The sequence below is a fragment of the Anomaloglossus baeobatrachus genome, chromosome 4 (genome assembly GCF_048569485.1).
Source record: "Anomaloglossus baeobatrachus isolate aAnoBae1 chromosome 4, aAnoBae1.hap1, whole genome shotgun sequence".
NCBI lineage: Eukaryota > Metazoa > Chordata > Amphibia > Anura > Aromobatidae > Anomaloglossus > Anomaloglossus baeobatrachus.
Window position 1 is genome coordinate 230,747,828 of NC_134356.1, and position 27,016 is coordinate 230,774,843.

Sequence of the window (27,016 nt, forward strand, 5' to 3'; positions counted from 1 at the left end):
AGTCCGCTTTGTTTGTCTGGGTCTCCAGCCACAGCTTAGACTCCGAAGCTTCTCATGAAAAAGGATCAAGTGGCGAGTCCCATAATTAAAATCTTCATCATAATTAAGATGAAGATTTTAATTAAGGGACTCACCACTATATCCTTTTTTATTGGATCCAAGTAGTCTTCATATTTTTCAACACGGGCACTGCCTAATTGTAGGCTAACTTTTTGTGCATGGGCTTTAGGGGAAACTTCTTCTGTGGAACTTGCATGTCCATTTTTTTCAACCCTTCTTATAAAGTAGGTGCTCCTGTCTACATGTTAAAAGGCACCTATCACATCCCTATACACTATTAACCCAAAGATATGGGGTTGATTTGCAGGCTAGTAGTATTCCAAAGCTGTGCAGCTGCTGGATTGAGAGCCCAGCTACTGAGAGGTATTGAAGTGTTTTCCTCGCAGGAGTTTTAGGCTTTCAGTTATGGAGGCATGGTAGGAGCAGCGCTCAATACATTGAGAGCAGCTACTGTAACCACGCCCCAGCATTGACTGACAGCCTGCTCTGTACTCATGCGCTGCTGAGCAGTCTGTCAGTCAATGACAAGGTGAGGTTTCGGGCTTTCCATGTGATGGCAGCGTAGCTTTAGAACACTATTAATCTGCAGATTAAACCCATATCTACAGGTTAATAGCGCTTGGGGACATGATAGCTTTATTTTAACTCCCATACTGGAATGTCTCTGTGAGATGGTTATAGTTCCATTCTTGTTACAGTTTGTATCATTCTTGCTAAAGTATTCTACTGATCTTCTTGTGGCCTTGACTTTTCTTGTATAAAGAAATGATTTGCTTTCTCAGGTCTTGTGACATTTCTCCTTCATGTGGTGCTATTGCTGACAGCATGAAATAGGAAAGGTTTTTCTGCTGGACACCTGTTTAATTAATAATTAGACTTACTTGTGGTTGAAGTCTTGTTATAAGAATTTTGTAGTCTAAACTTTAGCTTTGTGCCTAAGACTTTCATTGTGGTGAGTCACTTTTGCAATATGGTCTTGAATGAATTTGTTAGGAAAATTACTTTTTTTGGGTGTGCAAAACAACAAATCTTATTTGCAATCAATGGCTTGCATGTGTGGGAGTATTTTGTAGTATGGTATACCTTATAAAATGTTGTTTCTAATAAGAGACTAAAGGTTTTGTGACAAATCTGTTGACGGTGTACTTATTTATGTTAATATAAACAGATCAACAGCATAAAACTAAACCTTTGATGATAGCTATCAAAATGTTACACAGTCATTTTCCAGGAGCTGATTAGTTATGCATTATTGCTTGTACACCAGTGTGAGCTGGATTAATAATAGTAAGTACGCATGCAAATTATATATAACTGAAATAAGTATGCCGCTAAATTGTACAAATTACTGAGTGAACTCTGGGGAAATGATCACAAATTTGCCTTTTTCTGGATTTGTTCACTTTAATTGCTATGTCACACATGTGGTAATAATTTCAGTTGACATAATTGGGCACTTTCCAGGAGTATAGTAGCTATAATAAGCATAAAAATTATACAAGCCTTGACTACTAAATTACAAAAACATATCCTTCTTATAAAATGTGCATGAAGCTGCATAGACTAAAGACTGCTGTTTTATTGGCTAAATGTATATATACTTGGAACTAGTGACTTCATGTTTCAGTGGGGAAAGCAAACCCTATGAAAGTTATTCCCCATTAATAACGTATAGATGACACGCAGCCAAGTGCTCATAACTGTAGTCTATATTCGAGACTAGTTACAATATACCCTTATATAATTTCATCTCATAAATATTATTTCTAATTATTTGACTATATAAATGTGTCTTTAATATTTTATTTTTTTTTGAATAGTGAAACACAGCTGGGACATTATGACAGAATCTATCCAGAATTACATTGGCTCCTTGAATTGGAACTACAGGGTATCTCTAATGGAAAATAAAGTGAAATATGAAAATGGCTATGGAGAATTTGTGGAACCACACAAGATAAAAGTAAGGCCATGTTCTAATACATGGGTGAATGTTGGTGTTCTACCTTAAGTGTACATTGTGAAAAAAAAAACACTTATTGGTAACAAGCATTGCAGAGGTAGTCATTGGTGGTTAGGTGGAGGGCTTATTGTCACATCTCCACCAGAGTCTGCTCCTGCGACCTCTGCTTTGGTCACCAGGCGCCGCCGTATTCCCACTGTTGGCAGTGCTGGTGATAGGGGAGGAGTTAGTACCAATAGCTCTGGTGGGCATAGGCTCCGCCCATCCACAGATGCTGGGTTTCGCTGGGACCTGCAGTACCACTGGATGACTGTGGTGGCATGTATCTTCCAGCTGAAGTTACCACCTTTCAGCCATGGCCAATGGGAAGGCACCACACCCTTCTTATTCCTCCTCTTGTATGCTGGTCGCCACCAGATAGTCTTGCAGTATACTGCTGTGCCTCTGGTTCACACCCTGCTCTTGAACTTTTGGTCCCTGTGTTATTGATCTCTGCCCGTTTACTGACTACTCTCCTGCCTGCAGTGTTTGTACTTCGCTGCTATCTCCGGTTTGACCTTAGCCTGATATCTTGACTATGCTCTTGCCTATCGATTTTGTCCATTTTTGTACCTTCTAGTTTTGATCCTGCCTGACGACTATTCCTCTCTGGATTGCAGCCTTCCGTAGCCAGTGACCCTGTAGTAATTCCAGATCCCTGTATAGGGGGTTAAAGGATTTTGGGGTTCTCAGGATCCTGCTGAGTGGCCGGCTTACCTCTAGTCTGTCCCGTAACAGCCATCCTGAGTCTGTGGTCCCGGGCAGACGTCACATTTATATATTGATTTCCAAAAGGTTCCAATATATCAAGGCTACATAATATTGTGAAGTTCTGACTGCCCCCACATACAAACATGAACAGCAAAGTGATGGGGGCACAGCAACATACAGTATATAATGCTTTCCAGGCACAACAGCATTCTGGACTTGTACTTTGAGCCAGTTAGACAGATTAGGTGGTTATCATCTGAATGATGCTTCAGTCCATCGAATGTCTGACAGCTGTCTCTCCCATACACAGGTGTAGTGATGAGCGAGCACTACCATGCTTGGATGCTCTGTACTCGTAACGAGCAGTTGGACACTCAGATGGGCTCAGCTCATGTACCAAGTATAATGGAAGATCTTCTTTAAAAATGCTCAAGTTTCCAATTGAATTCCATTATACCCAGTACCCAGTACACGAGTCAAGACCATCCGAGCATCTGACTGCTCGTTAAGAAGACTGAGCACCTGAGCATGGTAGTGCTCACTCATCATTATATAGGAGATATGAGTTTTCTACATCTCCAAGGGAACAATGCGATTGGAAGTCCAAAATCAGACATGCCCAATAGACATTTTCCCTGACGATCAATTGGCTGGTGCTACCTTACACATTAGAGTGTCAGTCAAACCCAATGATTTCAGCAGTTTCAACCGACATTTAGTCTAAGATGTATGGGGGCCTTAAGACTGGTACTATAGCTTAGCCAACTTAAAACTACAATGATTCCCTGTTTTCTGGCCACAATTACCATTATGTTTCTCTTGAAAATTTTCGGCATAGTACTCATAGTATATAACTATACAGGTAATATGTAGGTGTCATTAATATATATCACTATGTGTACCACCATCAATATATTCTAGTTGGAGGTAAGCACATATACATTTCAAGAGGTGAAGTAGTTTCAACAAGAGCATATGGAAATTAAAATTTGTATAAGTTTGAATTTCAGCTCTCAAAAGTATAGAAATATGTACATTGGTACAGGGACATTTTTTATGGTTACAGTAGAAAACTGATTTATTTCTTACCTGTTGCTCTAGTCAACCAACTCAAGAGGAAAAGTGAAGTTTTTTACCGCAGAAAAATTTCTCATAGCCACAGGAGAGCGACCACGTTACCTTGGTATACCTGGTGACAAGGAATACTGCATTACAAGGTATTAATAATAATTGTCTGCTGTACAGAGTTGTCTTCATGTGTCGCAATGTCTTAGAGTATGCGAGAGCAATAAAATTTCAGGGTGGCACTGGCAGAAGACAGAGGTGCTCTGTATTTGGGGAAGCCCCTCCAAACAATAGATCAAATAACCACAGCACTCTTTTAAAAATGGAAATAAAGTTTAATTGACAAGTCAATATGTGGAAATAGAAAGGTCGGCCAACGTTTCGGTTTGTCCCAGACCCTGATAACAGGCCTATGTCCTTTGGTTCATAGCAGATGCAGGGGTTGACTGCCAATTGTCAGTCTAAAGCTAGCCATATACATTACATGGCTGTTGGTCGAAGCAATGTTCAATCAACTATAAGACCGATAGCCATCTCAGCTGACACACCAGAACAGAGGAGCGCTTGACCAGAGGTTGGCCGGCGGCTTGTCTCAGGGAGAACAATGTGATCGGCATTCTGAAACTGGAAAAGTGCAGGGGCGGATTAAGAGTTGCCAGTGCCCTGGGCAGTTTAGAAAGCGAGGACCCCCCAGCCCAATGGATCCCGTGATAAGTATTCACATAATAGGTCACGTGATTTATGCACAAGTGCGAACAGGTTTTTTAATTTGCATGGCAATATACATAACAAATTAATTTCCCGAGAGGCCACAATAGTTGGTAGGAATTTGAGCCCATTCCTCCTGACAGAACTGGCAAATTTGTAAAAATACGATAATAACTGAAAACTGAACTAATACCAAAGCCACACATCGGGCTATGGCTTATGTGTTTCACATTTTATATTAACAATGTATTCTCTGTTTTATTTTAGTGATGACCTCTTCTCCCTGCCCTACTGCCCAGGAAAAACTCTGGTGGTCGGTGCCTCCTATGTTGCACTTGAGTGTGCCGGTTTCCTGGCAGGTCTAGGGCTAGATGTAACTGTTATGGTGCGCTCAATCCTTTTGAGAGGTTTTGACCAGCAAATGGCTGAAAAGATTGGTGAACACATGGATGAGCATGGAGTGAAGTTTATCAAACACTTTGTGCCGACTAAGGTACAATAAAATTTAATATTGATTATTTTTATATATATTATTCTTTACAAATTAAAAGGGTTGTCAAGCTAGGTTTAAATTTATTTTGACCTGTTTTTTTTAAGTGAAAATTGATAACATTTAGTAATATTTTTAAAGCACCATTGCAACTTTTTTTAAAATTTTACCGCTGGAGTGGTGCTTTAAATGTAAGTTCCCTGATTCTTTTCCCATAATTACCTGCTGCTGTCTTCATCTTCTATCCATGCTGCTCTGGTCAGTCTTCTGTGACCTGCCAGCTGCTCCAGAATTTCAAGGACGTAAATCTTCAATGCAAGTCTATGAGACCCTCAATTTTGTCTCATTCTGGCTCTCATAGAATTGAATTGAAACCTACTGACATTACTTCTGACATCCGGCTAGTCGCAAGATAGCGCGGTGGGACCAAAGCAGCGTCTGTAAAAGATGAAAACGTTGGAGTGTGAATATATTACTTGGGGCATGGACCTTAGATTTAAAGCGCCACTCCAGCATTGAAAAAATAAACACTGGAGTGGTGCTTTAAATTAAGAAAGCTGCCCTGATGTAGAGATTTCAGCACTTCTACATTGGTTTAACACAGGAGAGAACTTCCTTTCTCTGGTTTACCCATTTCGAAGATTTCCCTGCACAGCTACTCAATTCTATAGGGAACTGCAGCACAGCTCTATTCACTTATATAGGACTACACTGCTGTACCCTAAAAAGTGGGTACTGATGTGCAGACAAAATACAAAAGGCTGCAGCTATACGTTTTCTTAATTGCCAGGATCAGTAGGATTTTTAGAGGTCGGATCTCCAAATATCCAAACAACATGCTATCACTTTATAAAATAGGAATACTCCTTTAATCTCATTTAATCTACTAGGGAGGGAATAATACATGATTTTTCAAAGAATAAGGTTTGCATGGATTTGTCTGAAAGTATGTTGTGCTACTATCTTGACGGAATGCAATTATGTTATGTAAAATTCAATGTTCCCTGATTCATTTGGTGCCTGTAAACAGCCTATATCCTTTATAATGTACTGTCCAAATAAAAAATGTTCTTCATAATTAAAACACTATGAGCATAATTCCCAACTAAAACCACAAAGTGGTCGTAATTGTAATATTTAAGCATCAGGGCATAAAATTTCTACATCGAACTGCGGCTCTGCACATTTAGAGAATTAGCTGTAGATATAATCTGTCTGCCTGCCTGAGTAATTAGATTAATTCCCCAATTCATTCTAGTGTTACGGATTAAGATGTGTTTAGCTGTGTTTAGATTGGATTGTGCCTAACATGTATTATATTTTCTCGGCAGATAGAGCAGATAGAAGCTGGATCACCTGGGAAATTGAAAGTTACATCTCAGTCAACTGCCGGTGCGGAGATTACGGAAGAATATAACACTGTGAGTATATTATCTCATCCAGAAGTGAAGAAAATACATTTACTAAGTCAATAAGAATTAATGCGTATATTAGTTTGGGCAGAACGCCAATGTTAAACAAAGATCTGACACCCCATGGTTTACGGTAATTTTGTGCATTGCCTTAATCTTTAATACAACGGTCAGCTAAAGCCACATATTACAATGTTTTGCAGGTTTTACTAGCTATTGGAAGAGATGCCTGCACAAGAACAATAGGTCTGGACATACCAGGAGTAAAGATCAATGAAAAGTATGTATACAAGCCCATGATTAATATATGATTTTATTTTTAAAGAGAATCTGTCACCAGTGACCAGTTTTAGCTATTCTTATTGTATTCCTACGGCTCCCTTGAGAATGCCATTTTTTTATTTTCAGTGGATATTTTTATTTAGAGCTCATTTTTTTTATGGTCTTTAACAAAGTGGTGGTGATAAAGCAGAGCATCCTAAAGAAACTTCCAAAAATAATCCTTCTAGGTAGAGTCCATAATAATCACTAGTGATGAGCGAATACTAAAATATAAGGGTTCGGGAGATTTGTACAGAATATCTAGTACTATTCCAGTACTCGTCTCAAGAATAACGAACCTAATGCAAGTCAATGGGGAACCCAAGCATTTTTCTTGTAGATTTCCCAGAAAAATGCTCTGGTTCTCCATTGACTTGCATTAGGTTCGTTATTTGGGACGAATACTGGAACAGTATTGGGTATTCGGTACGAATATTTAGTATTCGCTCATCACTAATTCTCACCAAATAAAATTGTCTATATATCCCTGAAACTGTATGGTGGATTATTATTATTATTTTTTTTTTAAAGCAGCTTATTCAGCGGAGCAGCAGGAATAATATGAGTGCAGAAGATGTCTGCTTTAGATTTGGTGGCAGGCCCTCTTTATATAGCAGTCAAGTACACGTTTTCAAAGTAAAAATTCCTTCTCTAATATTTGCTGTATGTATAGGTACTTTGCATTCTCCAAGATTCTGTGAGAAACAGACTACAATTTATACGATTTTTTTGTTAATGTTGATCATGAACTCTTTCATAGTAATACGCCTTAAAGGCAGGAGACTGCTTTCCAAAAATAAAATATGAACAATGTTCCAATTCGTTTACTGCAAGCAAAGAATCTACAAAGGCCTGCGACTTATAGGATCTTAGAAAGTTGTAGAACTTTTCACTACACAGTAATTATGCTTTACATATGGGAAATCTTGTTGCTTACATATCAAATATTTGAGAAGGTAAAAGTTCTCTTTAGGTTAGGGCTACATGGTATGTGTCACACGAGGGCAATTCTCAATCATGCAACCAAAAACATATGTGCAATTTGTCCGTGACTTGCAGTTGCAGGGCTATATTATAGCTGCAAAACATGCCACAGAAAAAACACCAAATAACAGACAATTCGCATGCAAGTCACAGTCACATGTCGCCGTGTGGCCCTGGCCTTAATCTAACTTTCCTACAGATAGTTTAGATTCATGCTGCCCAAACCACTGGCAGCATCAATCAGAGACTTACTGCACGACTGCAGCCAAGTACCGTATTTTTTGGTTTATAAGACACCCCGGATTATAACACGCACCCCAAATTTAGAGGACAATATGAAAAAATATTTTTTAATGTTAAAATAAGGGTCCGTTTTATAGTCCCAGTGTGTCTTAATCCTAATGCTTACCAGGGGGGAGTGGCGGTGAAGGAGCAGCTAAGGAAGGTCATGGGAGGCAAGGTCAGTGATGTTGCGGGCTCAGAGGAGGAGGTGTTGCATCTCATGAGGGTCCGTGGACTGAGGGTCAGCGATACTGCGGGCTCGAGGGTGTCGCAGCGGCAGGCGCCATTGATCTGCTGGGATGCTGCGGGGGTGTCACTGCAGTGGACTGACTTAGGAGGGTCCCATTAAATCGCCCATGGGTGACGTGATGGACTTCAACAAAATGGCCGCGGAGGCGGCGCGTGCACAGAAAGGCCTCCGCTGCCATTTTCTTGAAGGCCATCGTGTCAATCTGCACACACACCGCCTCTGCAGCTAGTTAATTGAAGTTCATTACGTCAACCACGGGCGATTCTATAAAGCGTGACACACTCAGTATCGCCGACCCTGCCTCATATGACCCCGCTACACCACCGCCGCTCCGGTAAGCCATATCGACATTGCAAGGCGCACTTCCATTTTACTCCCAGTTTTGGGGGAAAAAGTGCGTCTTACTATCCAGAAAATACAGTATGTTTTTTCTCAAATGCTCCAACATTTGAAGAGTCCATTGTCTCCACACCTGCTCCAGTTAATTGACAAATCTCAGTATACATACACATGGGAGAAACCTGACAATCAACTGGAGACGGGCAGCTAGGAGCTGGCCGGAGATGACATCGGACTAATCACTTCTCACCCTTTAGGCACTTCCAATGCCAGAGCATTTCAGATAAAAACATATCGGCTCAATCACATAGCCAGTCTCATTTACAATGCCCATGATTTGGGCAGCATGAATCAAGTGATAGGTTCCCTTTGGAAAAAAAGCAGTTTCCTTTGAAAAAAAAAATATACTGTACCTATTTTGTGATATGTTATCTCTTTCAGGACAGGAAAAATTCCAGTTAATGATGAGGAGCAGACAAATATACCTTACATTTATGCGATTGGAGATGTGTTGGAAGACAAATTAGAACTTACCCCAGTAGCTATCCAGGCAGGTCGCTTATTGGCCAGAAGACTGTATGGAAGTTCAACACTGAAGGTCAGTTATTTCAGTCATGCACACAACTAGATATCAAACTAATGCTTCCAGAAAGAGAATTACCATATCATGGATATTGTATATGTTATCCAATTTAAAAATCTGTCACCAGGTTTTTGCTACCTGATCAGAAAGTAGCATAATGTAGGATTAGACATCCTGATTCTAGGGATGTTTCACTTAATTTACTGGGTGCAGCAGTTGTGACACAATCAGAGTTATTAGATGTAATATATAGCAGAGCTCAGAAAGCTAACCTCACCCACACCATAGCTTTCTGGGTAAATTGTCTAATGGCAGTGGACTGCTTAGCAGAGGAGGGATCATGGGGGACATGAGCTGTAGTATTAATCACCTAAAACCTTCGTTGTAAGTAAACAACAGCACACAGCCTGATAAGAGACATATAGCTAAATTCAGTGTTTTAACCCATACACCTTGCTGTCCTCAGATTGCATAGCAAAAGCATGCTGACAGATTCCCTTTAAGATTTTTAACTTCTTTCACAAATTACAATTTCAAAAGAGTTAAATGATGGGGATCATTGTGCTCTAGTCTTTAGGTGATTAGAAGTTGCTTTGAGCCTCAGAATATACTAAGCTCCTTACTAGTTGGAATCCAATGAATTTTGTAGATAAGTCCTAAAAACATTTAATTTAGTGTGAAGATATTGAAAACTACTGTATATAATGTGTGGAAGGTTAGATATCTATGTTTTGTAATTCTGGTAGTAATTAGTTTTCTACCCACCTCTTAGCAGAAAAGCAAAATCATTGTGCCTTTATAATTTGAGCTTGTTATTAATGCAAGCAATTCTTCTCATACCCAGTGTGACTATATAAATGTTCCAACAACAGTATTTACACCCCTGGAATATGGAGCCTGTGGTTTATCTGAGGAAAATGCCATATCCAAGTATGGAGAGGATAATATTGAGGTAAGAAATCACATCCAGATATTATATATGTATTTATATATATAATAGCAAAACGAGTTACAGCCACACACTGAAATGCCAAAGCTTTCAACTACCAAACAAGACAGAATACAATTTTGAGATGTTTTGCATATCAAAATGGCAATTTCCATACCTGCCCAGTAGCCACGTCATGGCAATCTTATTATACTGGGTCCTACTCTTCCTTTCTGCCACATAAAGGGATCAGAAGCAGCATTGGATGCCGTTTTTGCATTAGGCTGAACATAAATGCATTAATGCTTTGTTTTCATATGTGAAAATAAAGTGACTCCAAAATAATGTTAATGTTACATAGGCTCAGTTAGTTTTTCCTGGAATTGTTAAAGGGAACCAGTCACCAGATTTTTGAGGTATAAACCAAAACTGGCACCTTAAGCACCCCTGACTCCCCTTGTACACCCCACAAATACCTTTTGAAAATCTACCGCACTATATGTAAATGTTTGGGTCCAGTCCGTTGGGCGTCCTTGGCTGTGGCTCCTGTCTTTCCTCTCTGCGCTGATCGCCGTCCTCCTGTGATGATTGACGTGGATGACATCTGCTGCATCATACACATACCCAGGCAAAAACCGTGCCTGGGCAGAGACTATACTTGTCCGTGCATACACACCTATGTATTCGGCTCTTCCCGTAGCAGAGCAGAGCTAAGTACGCTTGTGCAAACCGGCAATGTCTTTGGGCAGACTTGAGATTTTGCCTGACGACGTGGATGGTGCAGGAAGTGTCATTCATATCAATCATCACAAAAGGATGGCAATCAGCAAGGAGGGGAGGGACAGGAGCCACAACCAAGGACGCCAATCGAACTGAACCCAAAGATTTACAAAAGGTATTTGAGCGGTGTACAGGGGGAAACAGGGGATAACATTCACCGTTAAGCAGCGCCAGTGCTGCATTCTACAAAGTGCTAATTTTGGTTTATACCTCAAAAATCTGGTGACAGGTTCCCTTTAAATATTAACATTTAATATTACAACTCTGGTGCTGCTACAATGTACACTGCTACAGAATTCAGGAAATATAACTCACTTATTACATGTACCCTACACAGTTTTTGGGTTTTATATAGTTTTCCTTCATCCAAAGTTTATGATTTTTTTTAGGTTTACCACAGTTATTTCTGGCCTTTGGAGTGGACGGTTCCAGCAAGAGACAACAACAAGTGTTACGCAAAGGTCATCTGCAACATAAAAGATAATGTAAGTGATATACTACAGAAGTCATCATTAACCAATATCAAGGCCTAGCAATGTATACATTTCGACAAAAAATTACCGAAAAGATAATTGAGACTTATTTAAAATTGTAAAGTTTTTATTCAAGAAAATATCATTAAAAACATAGAAAATGGGACAAAGAGGTGCTACAACATAAATACAGATGATTCGGCAAGGCTGGATAAACAAATAAAGTTCAATGACTCATCGGTAATCATAGACAGCACATAAATAGGAGGTCCAGAAATACAGAGATTGCCTTATGATGATAAACATAGTGGGCTCAATATACAGATGTGTAAGATATAATGACATAAAATTAGAGTAGTCAAATAACACAATAAAGTGCCAGGTACAGCAGACAGTTTTTGCACGAGATGGCGTCTACCTGAAGAAAAACAAGAATTCTAATAATTCAAAACAGGTGAAGACTGGACTCAATGGGTCAAATGAGAGATCTCAAGCACTGTATTAAAATGGAAATGGCTGAAAAAAGTGCTTATTGCATAAAGAAATAATTATGTGATGAAAAGATAATACATGTATACTTTGTATCAATTTACTTGTACAAAATTACTTAATGGAATTCCCGGTATTTTCAAAAAAGTAAAAAAAATGGAGTTCAAACATCAAATGTGTGAGAATGGTAACATAAGTTACATCTCACCTGTGTGATGTCACATACTAATCACTGTGAATGAGGAGCACATACATATGACCATTCAATAAAGGATGGCAATTATAAAGTGAGTGGTGCAGTTATAAAAAGCTAAATAAGGATTAAGTAACCTATCAGTATGTGCACAGCACAGTACCAATGAGTCTATGTATCAGTTGACGATTTAGTAAAAGTGCTTAATATAAGGTATAATGTCCAATACAGCTATTAGTCAAGGGGAGGTATATTAGGAAAAGGGTTAAATCCATACTCATAAATCCTGCATGTCCCTGAAGAAGCAGGGTGAAACGCGCATCGGGGTGCGACCTCCTACTAGGTTGCCTACTAACAGATCAGTGCGCTATACTTACCTTACATGTTATTATCAATCACAAAAGTTAATCTTATGCAGCAATTGGGAATAATGGGAACTTAACAGTTCCTTCTATATGGGTATGTTATACAAAATCCAAGAAGGTGTCATTTTGCTATCAGCATACTTTACTAACATGTTACTTTAATCATTTATTTAATCTAAACCCTGATATTAGTATAGGTTACTGCCACCATTCCCTACTATAGGATTTGCTTCTCTAATCATTTAGTTACTAGTAATTTTAATACAAGCCAATTAGTGTCTTTACTTTTACACTGGCACATGCTTACAATCAGAAACCTATTTATTTACAACCTAAACCTTATTTATGGAGCCTAAATGTATGGCACAAGATTGGCTGCAACAGTCACTTGTGCATTGTTGGCGGGATGACTGCAGTTGGGGGATTTTCTAGGCAAGAAAAAGTTTTGTTTTATTTTACCACATAATCACTTTTCTTCTGTCTGAAAAGTAGTTGCCTTCTCCTAACCTAAAGGATGTGCAACACAAACTTTTTTAATTAATTGAATCTGTAAGCATACTATATCGGGTGTGTCGCTTCCCCGCTGAGACCTCGGGGGGATCGGGGATCTGACGGTCTCAGCTTTTGGTTGAATACAGATCCATTTTAGGATCTGCTCATCGCTTATCCTGAGTAGGAGTGTATTTAATTCAATTCGGTGCTGAAGGGGTTAAGGTCCCTTTTCTATCTTGCTAAGATTGATTTGCAGATGTTTAACTCAGCTGCAGCAATGCCCTTCTGCTATATAAACCCACTCCTTACTTTCGCCTATGCTGGCTATACCGCATTCTGTATCTGACCACTTTGAAGGAGCCAGGCTCTGGAGAAGCTGAGGTGTTGTGTCTGCTGCAGCTGAGAAGCTTCCTACTTGAGTGGGTGGGGAGAACTGGTTGTTGTTCTTTCCCCTGTTTGTCTTACCTTCCTCATGTTGTTTTATTATAGTGGCTAGCTGGCCTTCACCCTAGTCAGGGTGAGTTCAAGGCCAGCAAGGGCCTAGGCATGTGACGGTGTACAGGGGGAACGACCTGTTTAGGGATGTTAGGGAGTGTAGGGATTAGCCTCAGGTGAGTGTTACTAGGTGACCCCGCTTCCCCCTCCCTAATGCCAGGACCATCTATTGTATTGTTTCCCTGGTGTACTCTTTCTGTTGCATCGCTCGCTAGCGGTTCCTCATCCCCGGTGTGACACTTCTAAAGCCTCTTAGACTCTACAAATATCAAGCATTTTTTTAGCTACCTTTAAGGCATTTTTTTGAGCATACCTGCTTCTAAAGACTCCTCAAAAACGCCATGTGTACATATCCTAACGGTTGATTTCCACAAGTAGAGAACGAACATGCTTTTTCAGGTGATCAGATCATTTATGTCATAAAAAAATATCATTGATATCGGCAGCGTATCATCCAGTGTAAACAGGGAATGTGCTGCCAATAATATTACACTACAGTATATGAGGACAGAATGATTGTATTAGTGATTGTTCTGTCCCCATCACTGTGTGTGGGCTTGTGTAAACATGCAATTCTTTATCACCAATAGAAGTCTATATAATACAATAAAAACTTTTTTTTCCCACAAATCTACATTTAAATTTGTAAAATCTAACTTAAATCATGGTTAGTATTATATTACGTTGCAACAACATTAATTGTCCTTTCATATTCATTAAATTAATAGCCTGAAAAAAGTATAAGTGAATTTATCAACCTAAGAAGTTATGTTCTGACCAAGACTTGTTTCATTAATTTTATAAAAGCCCTTGAAATAATAATGACTACACCGTTTCAATAAAAAATTAAATTTATAGTGATAAAGATATCATTAAAGTTAATGTATAGGCAGGATTAACAGAACCAGTAGAGCGTTGTATGTCTGATGTAAATTCTAAAAATTAGCCTTTTGATAGCAAACCCCCAGGCAAGAAACTTTGAATAAACCACTCTATATGAGTGGTTTATTCAAAGTTTCTTGCCTGGGGGTTTGCTATCAAAAGGCTAATTTTTAGAATGTCCATCAGACATACATAGTTAGTTGTAAATTTAACTAATGTAACTAAATAAATATTAGGTTTAGTATGCTCAATGACAAATCCAGTCAAACAACATAAAAATCACTCGGTGATAAAAAAAAGTATATATATATTATAAAAAAAAACAAAAAACTATTATAAAAGTTTTGTATGTAGCTTATACTTGAGGGGTTGAGTAGTTGGGCCCCTGAAGACATCTTAGTCCAAGATTATGTTATCACTTTTGTTGCAAATAGTATTCCACAATACAGTATATGCATGGATTTCTGCCTTACTACCTAGGTAAGGGTTCAGTTTGTTTGTGCATTCTGTTTTGTGTTTTTCAGCATTTGGACAGCTCAGTAAGAGATGTTTATTAGTCAGAACAATAGGTATTTACTTCTCCCCATTAGAAGCATGGTAATACTCTAATCATCTATGGGTATGTTCATAAGTATGTTTATAAGACACACCCCAAATTTAGAGCAAAATAAAAGGTAAAAAAAAGGGGGTCCATCTTCTAATCCATTGGTGTCTTACGAGAGGGGTGGCAGCGACGGTGGAGCAGGGGTGACAGGAGACAAGGGCAGTTGTGGAGAAGGGAGATGCTGCGAGCGGTGCAGCGAGTATCGCAGATGCTCGGCGGCACTTTGAGGCAGAGAAAACATCCAGGAATGTAGCTTACCGGAGGGTGAGAATGGTGGAGAATGGTGACAGGAGGCAGAAGCAATGCTGCAGGCATTGCAGGCTGTGTGCTGCTTTGTCCTGCAGGCTGTGCGCTGCTCTGTTCTGTGGGCACTGTGGGCTGTGTACTGCTTTGTGCTGCAGGCTGTGTGCTGCTCTGTGCTGTGTGCTGCAGGTAGTGAGGCAGGGGACATTCTAAAGATGTCTGCGGTGCGGGCTTCAAAGAAATGGCGCCCGAAGTCAGCGCATATTCAGAGATTGAGCTATCGGCTCAATGACCAGCTGAGATCTCATCTGTGCATGCGCCAGCTCCCAGTGCCATTTTCCTTAAGACCACTGCTGGGACATTAATGTCCCGCAAGCAGCGCATGCGCAGATGAGATCTTTAGCTGAGAGCTCCATCTGCGCATGCACCGACTCCAGGCGCCATTATTTGAAGACCGCACCGCCGACATCTTCACAGGATGTCCACTGCCTCACCACCGTCAGCCAGCAGCAGCACAGAGCAGCACAAAACCCACAGCAGCACCTAACCCGCAGCCCGCAGCATCGCCCCTACCTCCTGTCACAATTCTCCACCACCCCCTGGTAAGCTACATTCGGATTCTAAAATGCAACCCTCATTTTCCTTCCAAATTTTTGGGAGGAAAAGTGTGTCTTATAATCCGAAAAATACGGTAATTCTTTCGACCTTTTTGCAGCATTTTTCACTAATTCTAATCAATGGGGGGGAAAAAAACACATAAAAATTCACACACAAAATGTGTTTTTATACGGCATTTTTTATGCTAAGAAAATGTCTGCAGCAAATTCTTAACCTTTGCACCTACCCTTAAGAACGCACCTAGAGCCATTGTATAAGCAATTAGTGCAGTCTATGGGGATTTAATTGCCTTTCCTGTAGGATGATGATTGCATTGTCATCCATTCATTCTCTCTCAGCGTCTCAGCTAACATTTCATTCTATCTGCCCTTGATGATGACTAAATTATGTTATAAGAATTACCTTAAAACCGCAATTTTTGTACATAAGGTAGATATGTCAGGCTGTAACGAAATTCTCTTCCATAGGATTTCATTAATACGTGTGCTGGTGTTTTATGATAAGCAGAAATTATTACTTATTCCCCTGATCTGACACATCACATGTATTAAAATAATAAAGGACTGGGCTAAGTTATGACTTTTAAGTGTAGAATTGATAAGACTTAATAAAGTCTGTACTGGAGTAATACAGGCTGTGATGAGGATAATAAAATGACTTATCCATCACCGTCACTTCTAGCCTCTAGTTTTGTGTCACATCAGATATCCATGGGATGAATTTCTAAGTTAAATCAAGAAAAAAAAGAAATCAAATTACCATTCTCCTTGGAAGGTGGCTGTCACCTTGCACCACTCACCTGTGTTGTGCTGCCTATGGTAATGTGACAGGCCATAATCATAAAGATGATGAATTGAATGCAGGAGAACAGCATCAATTCTCCTAACCTGACTGATGAAGGCTGTTGACCCTCATAAAACACGCTGACTTATGTGCCGCATGTTCGGGGCAGTGATTGCCTTAGAGATTGGAGGCTTTGCACATACTGACTGTTCCTCGGTGATCTAGTACCATCAGCACAAAATGGCAATAATTGTCACACTGAAAACTAATTGAGGTTTTTGGAGAAAATGCTGACATTTCAATATCATTCCCAGCAGTATAATTCCCCTCTATCTAAATGTGTGTGTTTCAAGCGACACAATATCATTTTTTATTTTTATTTTTATTTTTTTTCTAAAATATTAGAAGGTTAACATTATGCCTAGTGTCATTTTTCTTCCTATACTTTAAAGCAAAAGCCTATTCCATGTTTATTAACACTTAAAGGGAACATGTTAAGTCTCTTATGCCATCTAAGCCAGCAGAAATCACATTTTCACATCAAAATTCCCTTTCTAACCAACCCTGTATGAGATCATTCTGTAAAATCAATGTGTAAAAAAACCCCATGTATTATCTCAGTTTTCATATGGAAATTAGGGCCTTGACTAGTCGATTAGGTCTTTTTTCCCCAGACTAGTCTGCCCTCTTTCCATGTTATCACACCCCTGTGGGTGTGATAACATGATTTCCATGAGCAAGCGTCACTGCATGCTCCTGGAAATCTTGCGCAAGAGAGCGGCTCATTTCAGCAGTGTCCATGCGCCTCTCACTTATACTTGTCCCGTCTTCAGAAAGGTGCATTGCCCATGATCGGAGATGCAAAAGCGTTTTTTCAATCTTACGCAGTGCGCCTCTCTGAAGCCGGGACGAGAACTAGTGAGAGGCGCATGGACGCTGCTGAAATGAGCCGTGCGCGTGCGCAAGATTTCCAGGCGCTGCAGTGACGCTGGCTCACGGAAATCATGTTATCACGCTCACAGGGGGGTGATAGCATGGAAAGAGGGCTGACTAGTCTTAGGACACAATGCCCCTTTTACTAGTCAAGGCTCTAATTTGTATATGAAAAACGGAGGTAATAAATGTATTTTTTGCACATTGATTTTACAGCATGATGTTATACGTGGGTGGTTAGGAAGGGAACTTTAGTGTGCAAATGTGAATGCTACTGGGTTGGATGGCATAAGGGATCTGACTGGTTCCCTTTAATTTGTACTGAATGTCTCACATTTTGTTCTCATGAATTTCTTTCTATACCTTTACAGTGGTCGGAGCTACATTTTTCTAATACATTGCATCAAATCCACTGCCTAAAGTTAAATAATACAATTTGGATTGAAATCAGACATTGGGAAAGCGAATGACCTAACTGTAGACTTGAGCTCCGACTCCTATTATGATATTTTAAGAAATTGTTAATTAATTTATTATTTAAAAGTATTATTATTACCTTATATTTATTGTGTCTGTCTGATATTTCTACTTTTTTTTTAATTATATTTTTACAACAGGAAAGAGTGGTGGGTTTCCATCTACTTGCCCCGAATGCTGGAGAAATTACACAAGGATTTGCAGTTGCCATAAAATGTGGTGTCAACAAAGAACAACTGGACAATACGATAGGAATACATCCAGTATGTGCAGAGGTAAGTGCTGGAAATGTGATATTTCATCTAGACGGTCAAGAGACTCCGTTTAGAAGGTACAGTTTGTACATAAGAGATGCAAAAACCAAAAACGCTTCCACGTTTTAAATTTTATGTAAAAACTGAATAAAAATAAAAGTAGCAACCATGCTATACAGTAAAGAAATATTAACTTTTCATATACCTTGTATAGCACATTAATCATCAAGCAGTTTTTACTACTTTTCTAACGTAAAACTGCTTGAAGTGTTGCGTAATATTTGCACAACTCAGGAGTTTTGCAAACAATGTTGAAACTTTTGGCATTTTTATGGCAGTCTCCGCCAGCTCTGGCAACTTATTCAAAAGTATGCTGAGCTTGGGTAGGTTGGAGTGTTGCAAAGTGCCCCCAATAAATTCATCATAACTTACGTTAAAAAAGTCATGTAAATTACAACAGATCCTAGACAGGAGTATACTTCTGGCAGTGGCACCCAACAATTGAAAGATCAACAAATTCATTAAAGAGGCACAAGCCTGTTCATGAATTTGGCTCATCTTACGCTGGTGCTCTCCTCATTAAGACTGAGGTATAAAACGCCAGTCTTAAGGAATCGGGTCCATAGTTCATTTCTCCATTATTGAGGTAATGATATCTGTATTTCTAGATTTAGTCCACAAGTAGCTCTGGTGTGTAAATACACTAATTCGGGACCGGTGCTTCAGCCGTTAGCGTTCTCTGTATGTGCACAGTTCCTTGCAGATTGGTTGTGTTGTCATATATTGTGGTGCTACGGCAGACCCAACCACAGTTCCTACATGATTCGGAAATTACTATTCCCTCTGCTGTTGAATGCGGTTGCTACTTTTATTTGTATTTCGGTATGCATGTCACATCACAGTAACCAGCAATAAAGATAGAGCTTAAAATAGAACTGCAGCGCATGTTCTTTTCCAAGACAAGCAGGACAAACCTTAGAAATTATAGCCGTTACTCGTCTCATTAGAAGTCAGTGCAAAGTCTGTGCTTAGAAAAAAAAGATTCTAAATTAGAAAGTGCGACCAATTTCAGGAAAATGAAAACTGATTTCAGAAATATATGGATCTTATGGATGATGTCTCTTAAACATTAAGAATCTTCCAAGGTCAGAGTTATCCATTGCCTCAATCAACGCCACCCATATTAAGAGTTTAGAGAAAAAGGCCTAAATATCAAGCCATGTAACCCAGCATTACTATGAGCTACAACAGTGTTAAAGCCGTACTCCCAGTGTGACAGAAGGGTGTAACATTTGGGCAGTGTGTATATATATATATATATATATATATATATATTATGATGATTGAGAGTGCACCCATATGTTGGTGACTACGTGGATGATTCATAGTGCACCCATATGTTAGTGACTACGTGGATGATTCATAGTGCACCCATATATGTTAGTGACTACGTGGATGATTCATAGTGCACCCATATATGTTAGTGACTACGTGGATGATTCATAGTGCACCCATATTTTAGTAACTATATGGATAATTCATAGTGCAGCCATATATGTTAGTGACTACGTGGATGATTCATACTGCATCCATATGTTAGTGACTACGTGTATGATTCATAGTGCACCCATATATAGTAGTGTCTACATGGATGATTCATAGTGCACCCATATATGTTAGTGACTACATGGATGATTCATAGTGCACCCATATATTAGTGACTACGTGGATGATTCAGAGTGCACCCATATATGTTTGTGACTACATGGATGATTCATACTGCACCCATATATTAGTGACTACATGGATGATTCATAGTGCACCCATAAAATAGTGACTACGTGGATATTTCATAGTGCACCCATATATTAGTGACTACGTGGATATTTCATAGTGCACCCATATATTAGTGACTACGTGGATGATTCATAGTGCACCCATATATGTTAGTGACTACATGGATGATTCATAGTGCACCCATATATGTTAGTGACTACATGGATGATTCATACTGCACCCATATATTAGTGACTACATGGATGATTCATAGTGCACCCATATATGTTAGTGACTACATGGATGATTCATACTGCACCCATATATTAGTGACTACGTGGATGATTCAGAGTGCACCCATATATGTTAGTGAGTACGTGGATGATTCATAGTGCACCCATATATGTTAGTGACTACGTGGATGATTCATAGTGCACCCATATATAAATATTAGTGACTACCTGGATGATTCATAGTTCACGCACGTGTATTAGTGACAATGTAGTTGATTCATAGTGTACCCATATATGTTAGTGATTACGTGGATGATTCTAGTGCACCCATATATACAATGCATTAGTCACTACCATATGTATGATACATGGTACACCCATATAGTATCTATCTAGCTATATATATCACTAACTAGATCATTCACAGTGTTCTCACATACATAGTTTAGCATCTGGATAACTCAAAGTGTGCTTATATATATTATTCAGCACCTGGATGAATTATACTGCTCCCATATATAAATTATATTCTGAATTTTACAACTTTTTAAACAAAAGCATATGGATAGATGTCTTTAAATGTTGTTCCATTTTAAACCAATTTGTTGTGGGAAAGGAATCGGCCACTGTCGTTGTTCTGACACAGAAGCACATATGTAGTTGTTTAGATACTAAAAGCTGCCATGTGCCTCATGAGGACACTTACATAAAAACACATCAAATAAGCTTGGCGGAAAAACTCAACATCGTGTTTGTCAAAGCAGCGCATTGATGCTCCCACAAAAGACGTCTTTGATACAGTTAATTAGGGCCTTTGAACAACCCCAGGCAGACACATTGCAATTTTCTCTAATTATTTTGTGACAATTCCTATCGGTTAATACCATGCAGCATGACACATTGCAGAAAAGCATTTTTGAAAAGAGATATCAGATGTATAACCCAGTCAGAATTTACATTAACATTTAACACTTCTTGGGCCTGGTTCATGCATTGCACTTTAGTGGCAGTTTTCTTAGAAGCAGCTGGAATGCTGGATTTACAGTTATGACCAAAAGTGTTGGCACCCTTGAAATTGTTTCAGAAAATGAAGTGTTTCTCCCAGAATATTATTGCAATTACACATGATTTTGTTATACATATGTTTATTTCCTTTGTATGTATTGGAACAACAGAAAAAAAAACACAGAGAAAAAAAAGGCAAATTGGACATAATTTCACACAAAACTCCAAAATTGGGCCAGAGAAAATTGTTAGCACCTTTCCAAAATTGTGGGTAAACAACTTGGTTTCAGGCATAGGATGCTCTTTCAAACTTACCTGTGGCAAGAAACAAGTGTGGGTAATAGGAAAAGCATACCTGAAACCAGATAAAAAAGGGGAGAAGTTATCTCAATCTTTGCATTGTGGGTCTGTGTGCCACACTACACATAGAGAACAGAAAGAGGAGAAGATAACTGTCTGAGGACTTGAGAACCAAAATTGTTGAAAAATATCAACGATCTCCAGGTTACAAATCCGTTTCTAGAGCTCTTAATATTCCTTTGTCTTTGGTTCGTAACATAATCTAGAAGTTTACAACCCATTGCACTGTAGATAATCTCGCTCGACTGGATAATAAAAAAATATTGATAAAAGGTTGCAACACAGAATATTCCAGATGGTGGATAAGCAGTCCCAATCAAGTTCCAAAGAAATACCAGCTGTCCTGCAGACTCAGGGTGCTTTACTGTCTGCGCGAACTATACTTAGACATTTGAATGAAATTAAACACTATGGCAGGAGACCCAGGAGGACCCCACTGCTGACACAAAGACATAAAAAGGCTAGCCTGCAGTTTGCCAAAATGTATGTGAGAAAGCCAAACTCCTTATGGGAAAGAGTCTTGTGGACAGATGAGACCAAGATATAACTTTTTGGTAAAGCACATCATTCTACAGAATGAAGCCTACATAGAAAAGAACACAGTACCTACAGTCAAATATGGTGAAGGTTCAATGATGTTTCGGGGTTGTTTTTGCTGCCTCTGGCACTGACTGCCTTAACTGTGTGCAAGGCATTATAAGATCTGAAGATTATCAATTTGGGGCACAATGTAGTACCCAGTGTCAGAAAGCTGGGTTTGCATCCTAGATAATGGCTTTTCCAGCAAAACTATGACCCGAAACATACAGTACTTCAAGAAGCAACAAGAAATGGATGGAAACAAAGTGCTGGAGAGTTCTGAAATAGCAGCAATGAGTTTGGATCAAAATCCCATTGAACACCTGTGGAGAGAACTTAAAATTGCTGTTGGGAGATGACACCCTTCAAATATGAGAGATCTGGAGTAGTTTGGAAAAGAGTGGTCCAAAATTCCAGTTGAGAGGTGGAAGAAGCTTGTAGCTGGTTATAGGAAGTGATTGATTGCAGTTTGTTCCAAAGAGGGTGCACCAAATATTTTGTTCAGCCCATTTTGGACTTTTGTGTGAAATTATGTCCAATTTGCTGTGTGTTGTTCCAAGACACACAAAGGAGATAAACATGTGTATAACAAAACATGTGTAATTGCAATAATTTCCTGAGAGAAAAACTTCAATTTCTTGAACAATTTCAAGAGTGCCAACACGTTTGGATACAACTGTATACATTGCAGGATAATAGGACAGGATTTGTGACCTATACTCTTGATATTTTGGACAGCCTCAGGGACTACTATAAGGGATTCCATGATAAATCTGATATAACTCACTTCCTAGCTTCCCACATTTATAGAAGAGCAGTCATTTCATGCTACATTAGCTTTAGAAGAGCTGACCTTAGCTATTGATAGTATATCTAACCATCAGAGAAGAATCATAAAGGGAACCTATTGCCAACAAAACCCTATTTCCATGCAGATATAATGAGAATAATTTCCAGACAAACAGTATTGAGACTCTGTGTAGCCAAAGTACATTTTTTTAGTACTGGAGTGGCGCTGTAAATATAAGCCCCCTTGCCCTCTGTATTATACTCACCCTCTAGCATTTTCATGCTTTTTCGGTGCCACTCCTGTTTCAATGTGCCATCCTGTGACTGCAACCTCTGATTGGACAGAAGTCAGAAGTTACATCACAAGCGCTCAATACAACTCTATGGGAGTCAGCATGAGGCCAGAACGAGGCTCTCCTAGATTTGCATTGAGTTGTGACCTCCAGTGCACTCCAGCAAACTATGGAGCTTCCGGCAGGTCACATATTGCTGGAGATTGACAGGCATGGTAGTAATAGAAAGTGTTAATGAATTTTTTTTTTCAAAGACCTGCATGCCCATAAATGCAGTTAATGGGGGTTGATCTTACTGACAGATTCCCTTTAAACAAGATTTCCCATATATCGTTATAAAAGATGCTTCTATCATCATGGCAGAAGAGGGAAATAAGCTTCCAATTACTGATGCTTTAAGACATTTTCCTCTCAGAGTAGAGACTTTCATATTCACTTGTTGGAGACATTTCAGTAATTGTCATTCATCTTTGATCGGTGAGAAAGGAAACACGACGTGATTTCTCCCAATCATGCAATATGCCTTCTTTTGATTGCAAACACAAAATTATCCAGAAATATTCACTTTTGTATTTATTGCTGCATTTAGGACTAATCATAGACCCTTGCTGGGAAAAAAAATCAGAGAAGTGCTCTAAATGGTTCCATCATCTTTCCTTTCAGATATTCACCACTCTAAGCGTGACGAAGCGGTCTGGAGGAAACATTATGCAGGCTGGATGCTGAGGTTAAACCCGCTGTTTGTTGCTGTTGCCATTGTCTTATAAAGCAAGTGGGCTAAAGTATGAGACAGAAGACAGGCCAAGAGAAAAGAATAAGGAACATCAACACCAACGGAGAAGAAGAAGCTCATTGGCTTTAAGAATGGCAGCGAACAATACAGCTAGGTGACTGGACGTAAACTACTGCAGTGCACTCTTGGTGCTTTTGTGATGTTGCAACCCAAAGCCATTCCTGGTGGGCTGTGACTGAAGAACTGCAAGCTTAGTTTATGGACAATAGGGATGAGTCTCTAAATATTCAGAGGTGGTATCAGAACATTTTAACATCATTTAAAGAAAAATAATCTATATAGAAGCACAACTAAAAAATATTCACAAAAGTTGTAAGTAGTAGAAGGTTAGCGGGGTTGTTAGCTTTGGACAATGCAATTCCGATAAATCGGTTCCTCAAAAATAAACTGATCTCAAGCGATCAGCTGTATTCTTCAGAGAAACCAAGCATAAAGTCCACAAATACCATGCTGCCCCCAGAGGCAAAATGATGTATTACATGACACCCATTGACATCAATGAATGATGGACTTTTGTGCATCTGAGAGATGCTCTTTGTAGACGTTCACTTTTGGTTGATCCCTCAGAAGGACACCTTTCTAATAAATCAAAATGTCCGTTTAGGATATATTAAAATGAGCTCTGTAAATAACGCCACCTCTTATGTCATATGTAGGCTAGGGTGAGGCTACATGGTAATATTTTTAGCCATTTATTTCCACTTATTTTTTTAATAGATAATATTAAACATTCCCCAAAAGAAATTGACCTCTACTGATGTCATCTATGTAGCTCTCTCCTATGGAAAGTAATAAAAAATAACTAAATTAGATGATTTCATGCAATGCGTTGTAGCAATGACAAATACGCCTGTGTAGCTCGGTGCAGTGTCTGAACTACTACTTAGGGCACATGTATTAAACCTAATGAGAAAAGTTGCTGCACTTATTGCATTATATGCCATTTCCTTTCATCTTCTAATTGATATACAGTGGGGAAAATAAGTATTTGATACACTATCGATTTTGCAAGTTTCCACCTACAAAGAATGGGGAGGTCTGTAATTTTTATCGTAGGTACACTTCATCTGTGACAGACAGAATAAAAAAAATCCATAAAATCACATTGTATGATTTTTAAATAATTAATTAGCATTTTATTGCATGATATAAGTATTTGATTACCTACCAACCAGGAAAAATTCTGGCTCTCACAGACCTGATATTTTTTCTTTAAGAAGCCCTCCTACTCTGCACTCATTACCTGTATTATTTGCACCTGTTTGAACTCGTTACCTGTATAAAGGACATCTGTCCACACACTCAATCATACTTCAACCTCTCCATCATGGCCAAGACCGAAGAGCTGTCTATGGATACCAGGGGCAAGATTTTAGACCTGCACAAGGCTGGTGGAGTGGGTTATAAGACAATAGGCAAGCAGCTTGGTGAGAAGGCAACAACTATTGGCGCAATTATTAGAAAATGGAAGAAACACAAGATGACTGTCCATCTTACTCGGTTTGGGACTCCATGCACAATCTTGCCTTGAAGGAAAAGGATGATTGTGAGAAAGGTCAGGAATCAACCCAGAACTACACAGGCGGACCCGATCAATGACCTGAAGAGAGCTGGGATCACAGTCTGAAACCTTACCATTAGTAACACACTATGTCGTAATGGATTAAAATCCTGCACAGCATGTAAGGTCCTCTTGCTCATGCAAACATATGTTCAGGTGCATTTGAAGTTCGCCAATGACTACCTGGGTGATTCAGAGGAGGCATGGGAGAAGGTTATGTGGTCAGATGAGACCAAAATAGAACTTTTTGCTATCAACTCCACTCGCCGTGTTTGGAGGAAGATGAAAGATGAGTACAACCTCAAGGACACCGTCCGAACCGTGAACCATGGAGGTGGAAACATCATACTTTGAGGGTGCTTTTCAGCAAAGGGGACAGGACGACTGCACCATATTGAAGGGAGGATGGATGGGGTTATCGATTGCAAGATTTTGGCCAACAACTTCCTTCCCTCAGTAAGAGAGCATTAAAGATGGATTGTGGCTGAGTCTTCCAGATGACAATAACCCGAAACACACAGCCAGGGCAACTAAGGAGTGACTCAGTAAGAAGCATTTCAAGGCCCTGGAGTGGCCTAGCCAGTCTCCAGACCTGAACCCAATAGAAAATCCTTGTAGGGAGCTGAAACTCAATGTTGTCCAGCAACAGCTCCGAGACCTAAAAGATCTGGAGAAGATGTATGGAGGAGTGGGCCAAAATCCCTGCTGCAGTGTGTGCAAACTTGGTCAAGAACTACAAGAACATCTGACCCCTGTAATTGCAAACAAAGGTTTCTGTACCAAATATTAAGTTCTGATTTTTTCTTGTATCAAATACTTGTTTCATGCACTAAAATGCAAATTAATTATTTAAAAAAAAAATCATACAATGATTTTCTGGAGTTTCTTTTTATTCTCTGTACCTATAATAAAAATTACAGACCTCTCCATTCTTTGTAGGTGGGAAAACTTGCAAAATCGACAGCGTATCAAATACTTATTTTCCCCACGATCAGTAAATCAGACCTCATTCAGACATTCATTTTTTTCTTGTATATGAAACAAACAATGATTTTCATTAGTATTTGGTCAGTGTGTCCTTGTTTATCATCAATCATTTTCTCATAAGCCAAAAAAAAAGAAGAGAAATTGCAAACCTTCTCCTACAATGTTAAAAATACAGCTCACAGATTACACAAGGATGACATTTGTGTATTCCCTGTGATTTTCACAAACCCATACACTTGTATGGCTATGTTCAGATGGAGATATTTTTGTCCATGTGCTGTCCACATAGGCTAATTTTTGCATGGACATTGGATCCTTGTAAAAAGAAGTTGTAGCATGCACTAGTTTGGCCCAATTTATGGACCCGACTAGTGCCTCCTGTGCCCATCCACTATCATGGATGTGGATGGGCACTATGGTCATG

The 27,016-nt window shown here is 39.3% G+C and overlaps 1 protein-coding gene across 1 annotated transcript in view; it reads left to right on the forward strand.

Annotated features, from left to right (window-relative positions):
- The window catches only part of TXNRD1 (thioredoxin reductase 1), a 168,201-nt gene extending 143,269 nt beyond the window's left edge, over nt 1–24,932 (forward strand). The window contains exons 8-17 of the mRNA XM_075344732.1: nt 1,881–2,023; nt 3,875–3,990; nt 4,814–5,039; nt 6,368–6,457; nt 6,652–6,728; nt 9,066–9,222; nt 10,052–10,159; nt 11,305–11,400; nt 18,103–18,237; nt 23,915–24,932. Of these exons, the coding sequence (XP_075200847.1) occupies nt 1,881–2,023; nt 3,875–3,990; nt 4,814–5,039; nt 6,368–6,457; nt 6,652–6,728; nt 9,066–9,222; nt 10,052–10,159; nt 11,305–11,400; nt 18,103–18,237; nt 23,915–23,977 (1,211 nt within the window). The 3' untranslated portion in view covers nt 23,978–24,932. The remainder of the gene's footprint in view (nt 1–1,880; nt 2,024–3,874; nt 3,991–4,813; nt 5,040–6,367; nt 6,458–6,651; nt 6,729–9,065; nt 9,223–10,051; nt 10,160–11,304; nt 11,401–18,102; nt 18,238–23,914) is intronic.
- Nucleotides 24,933–27,016: the final 2,084 nt, after the last annotated feature.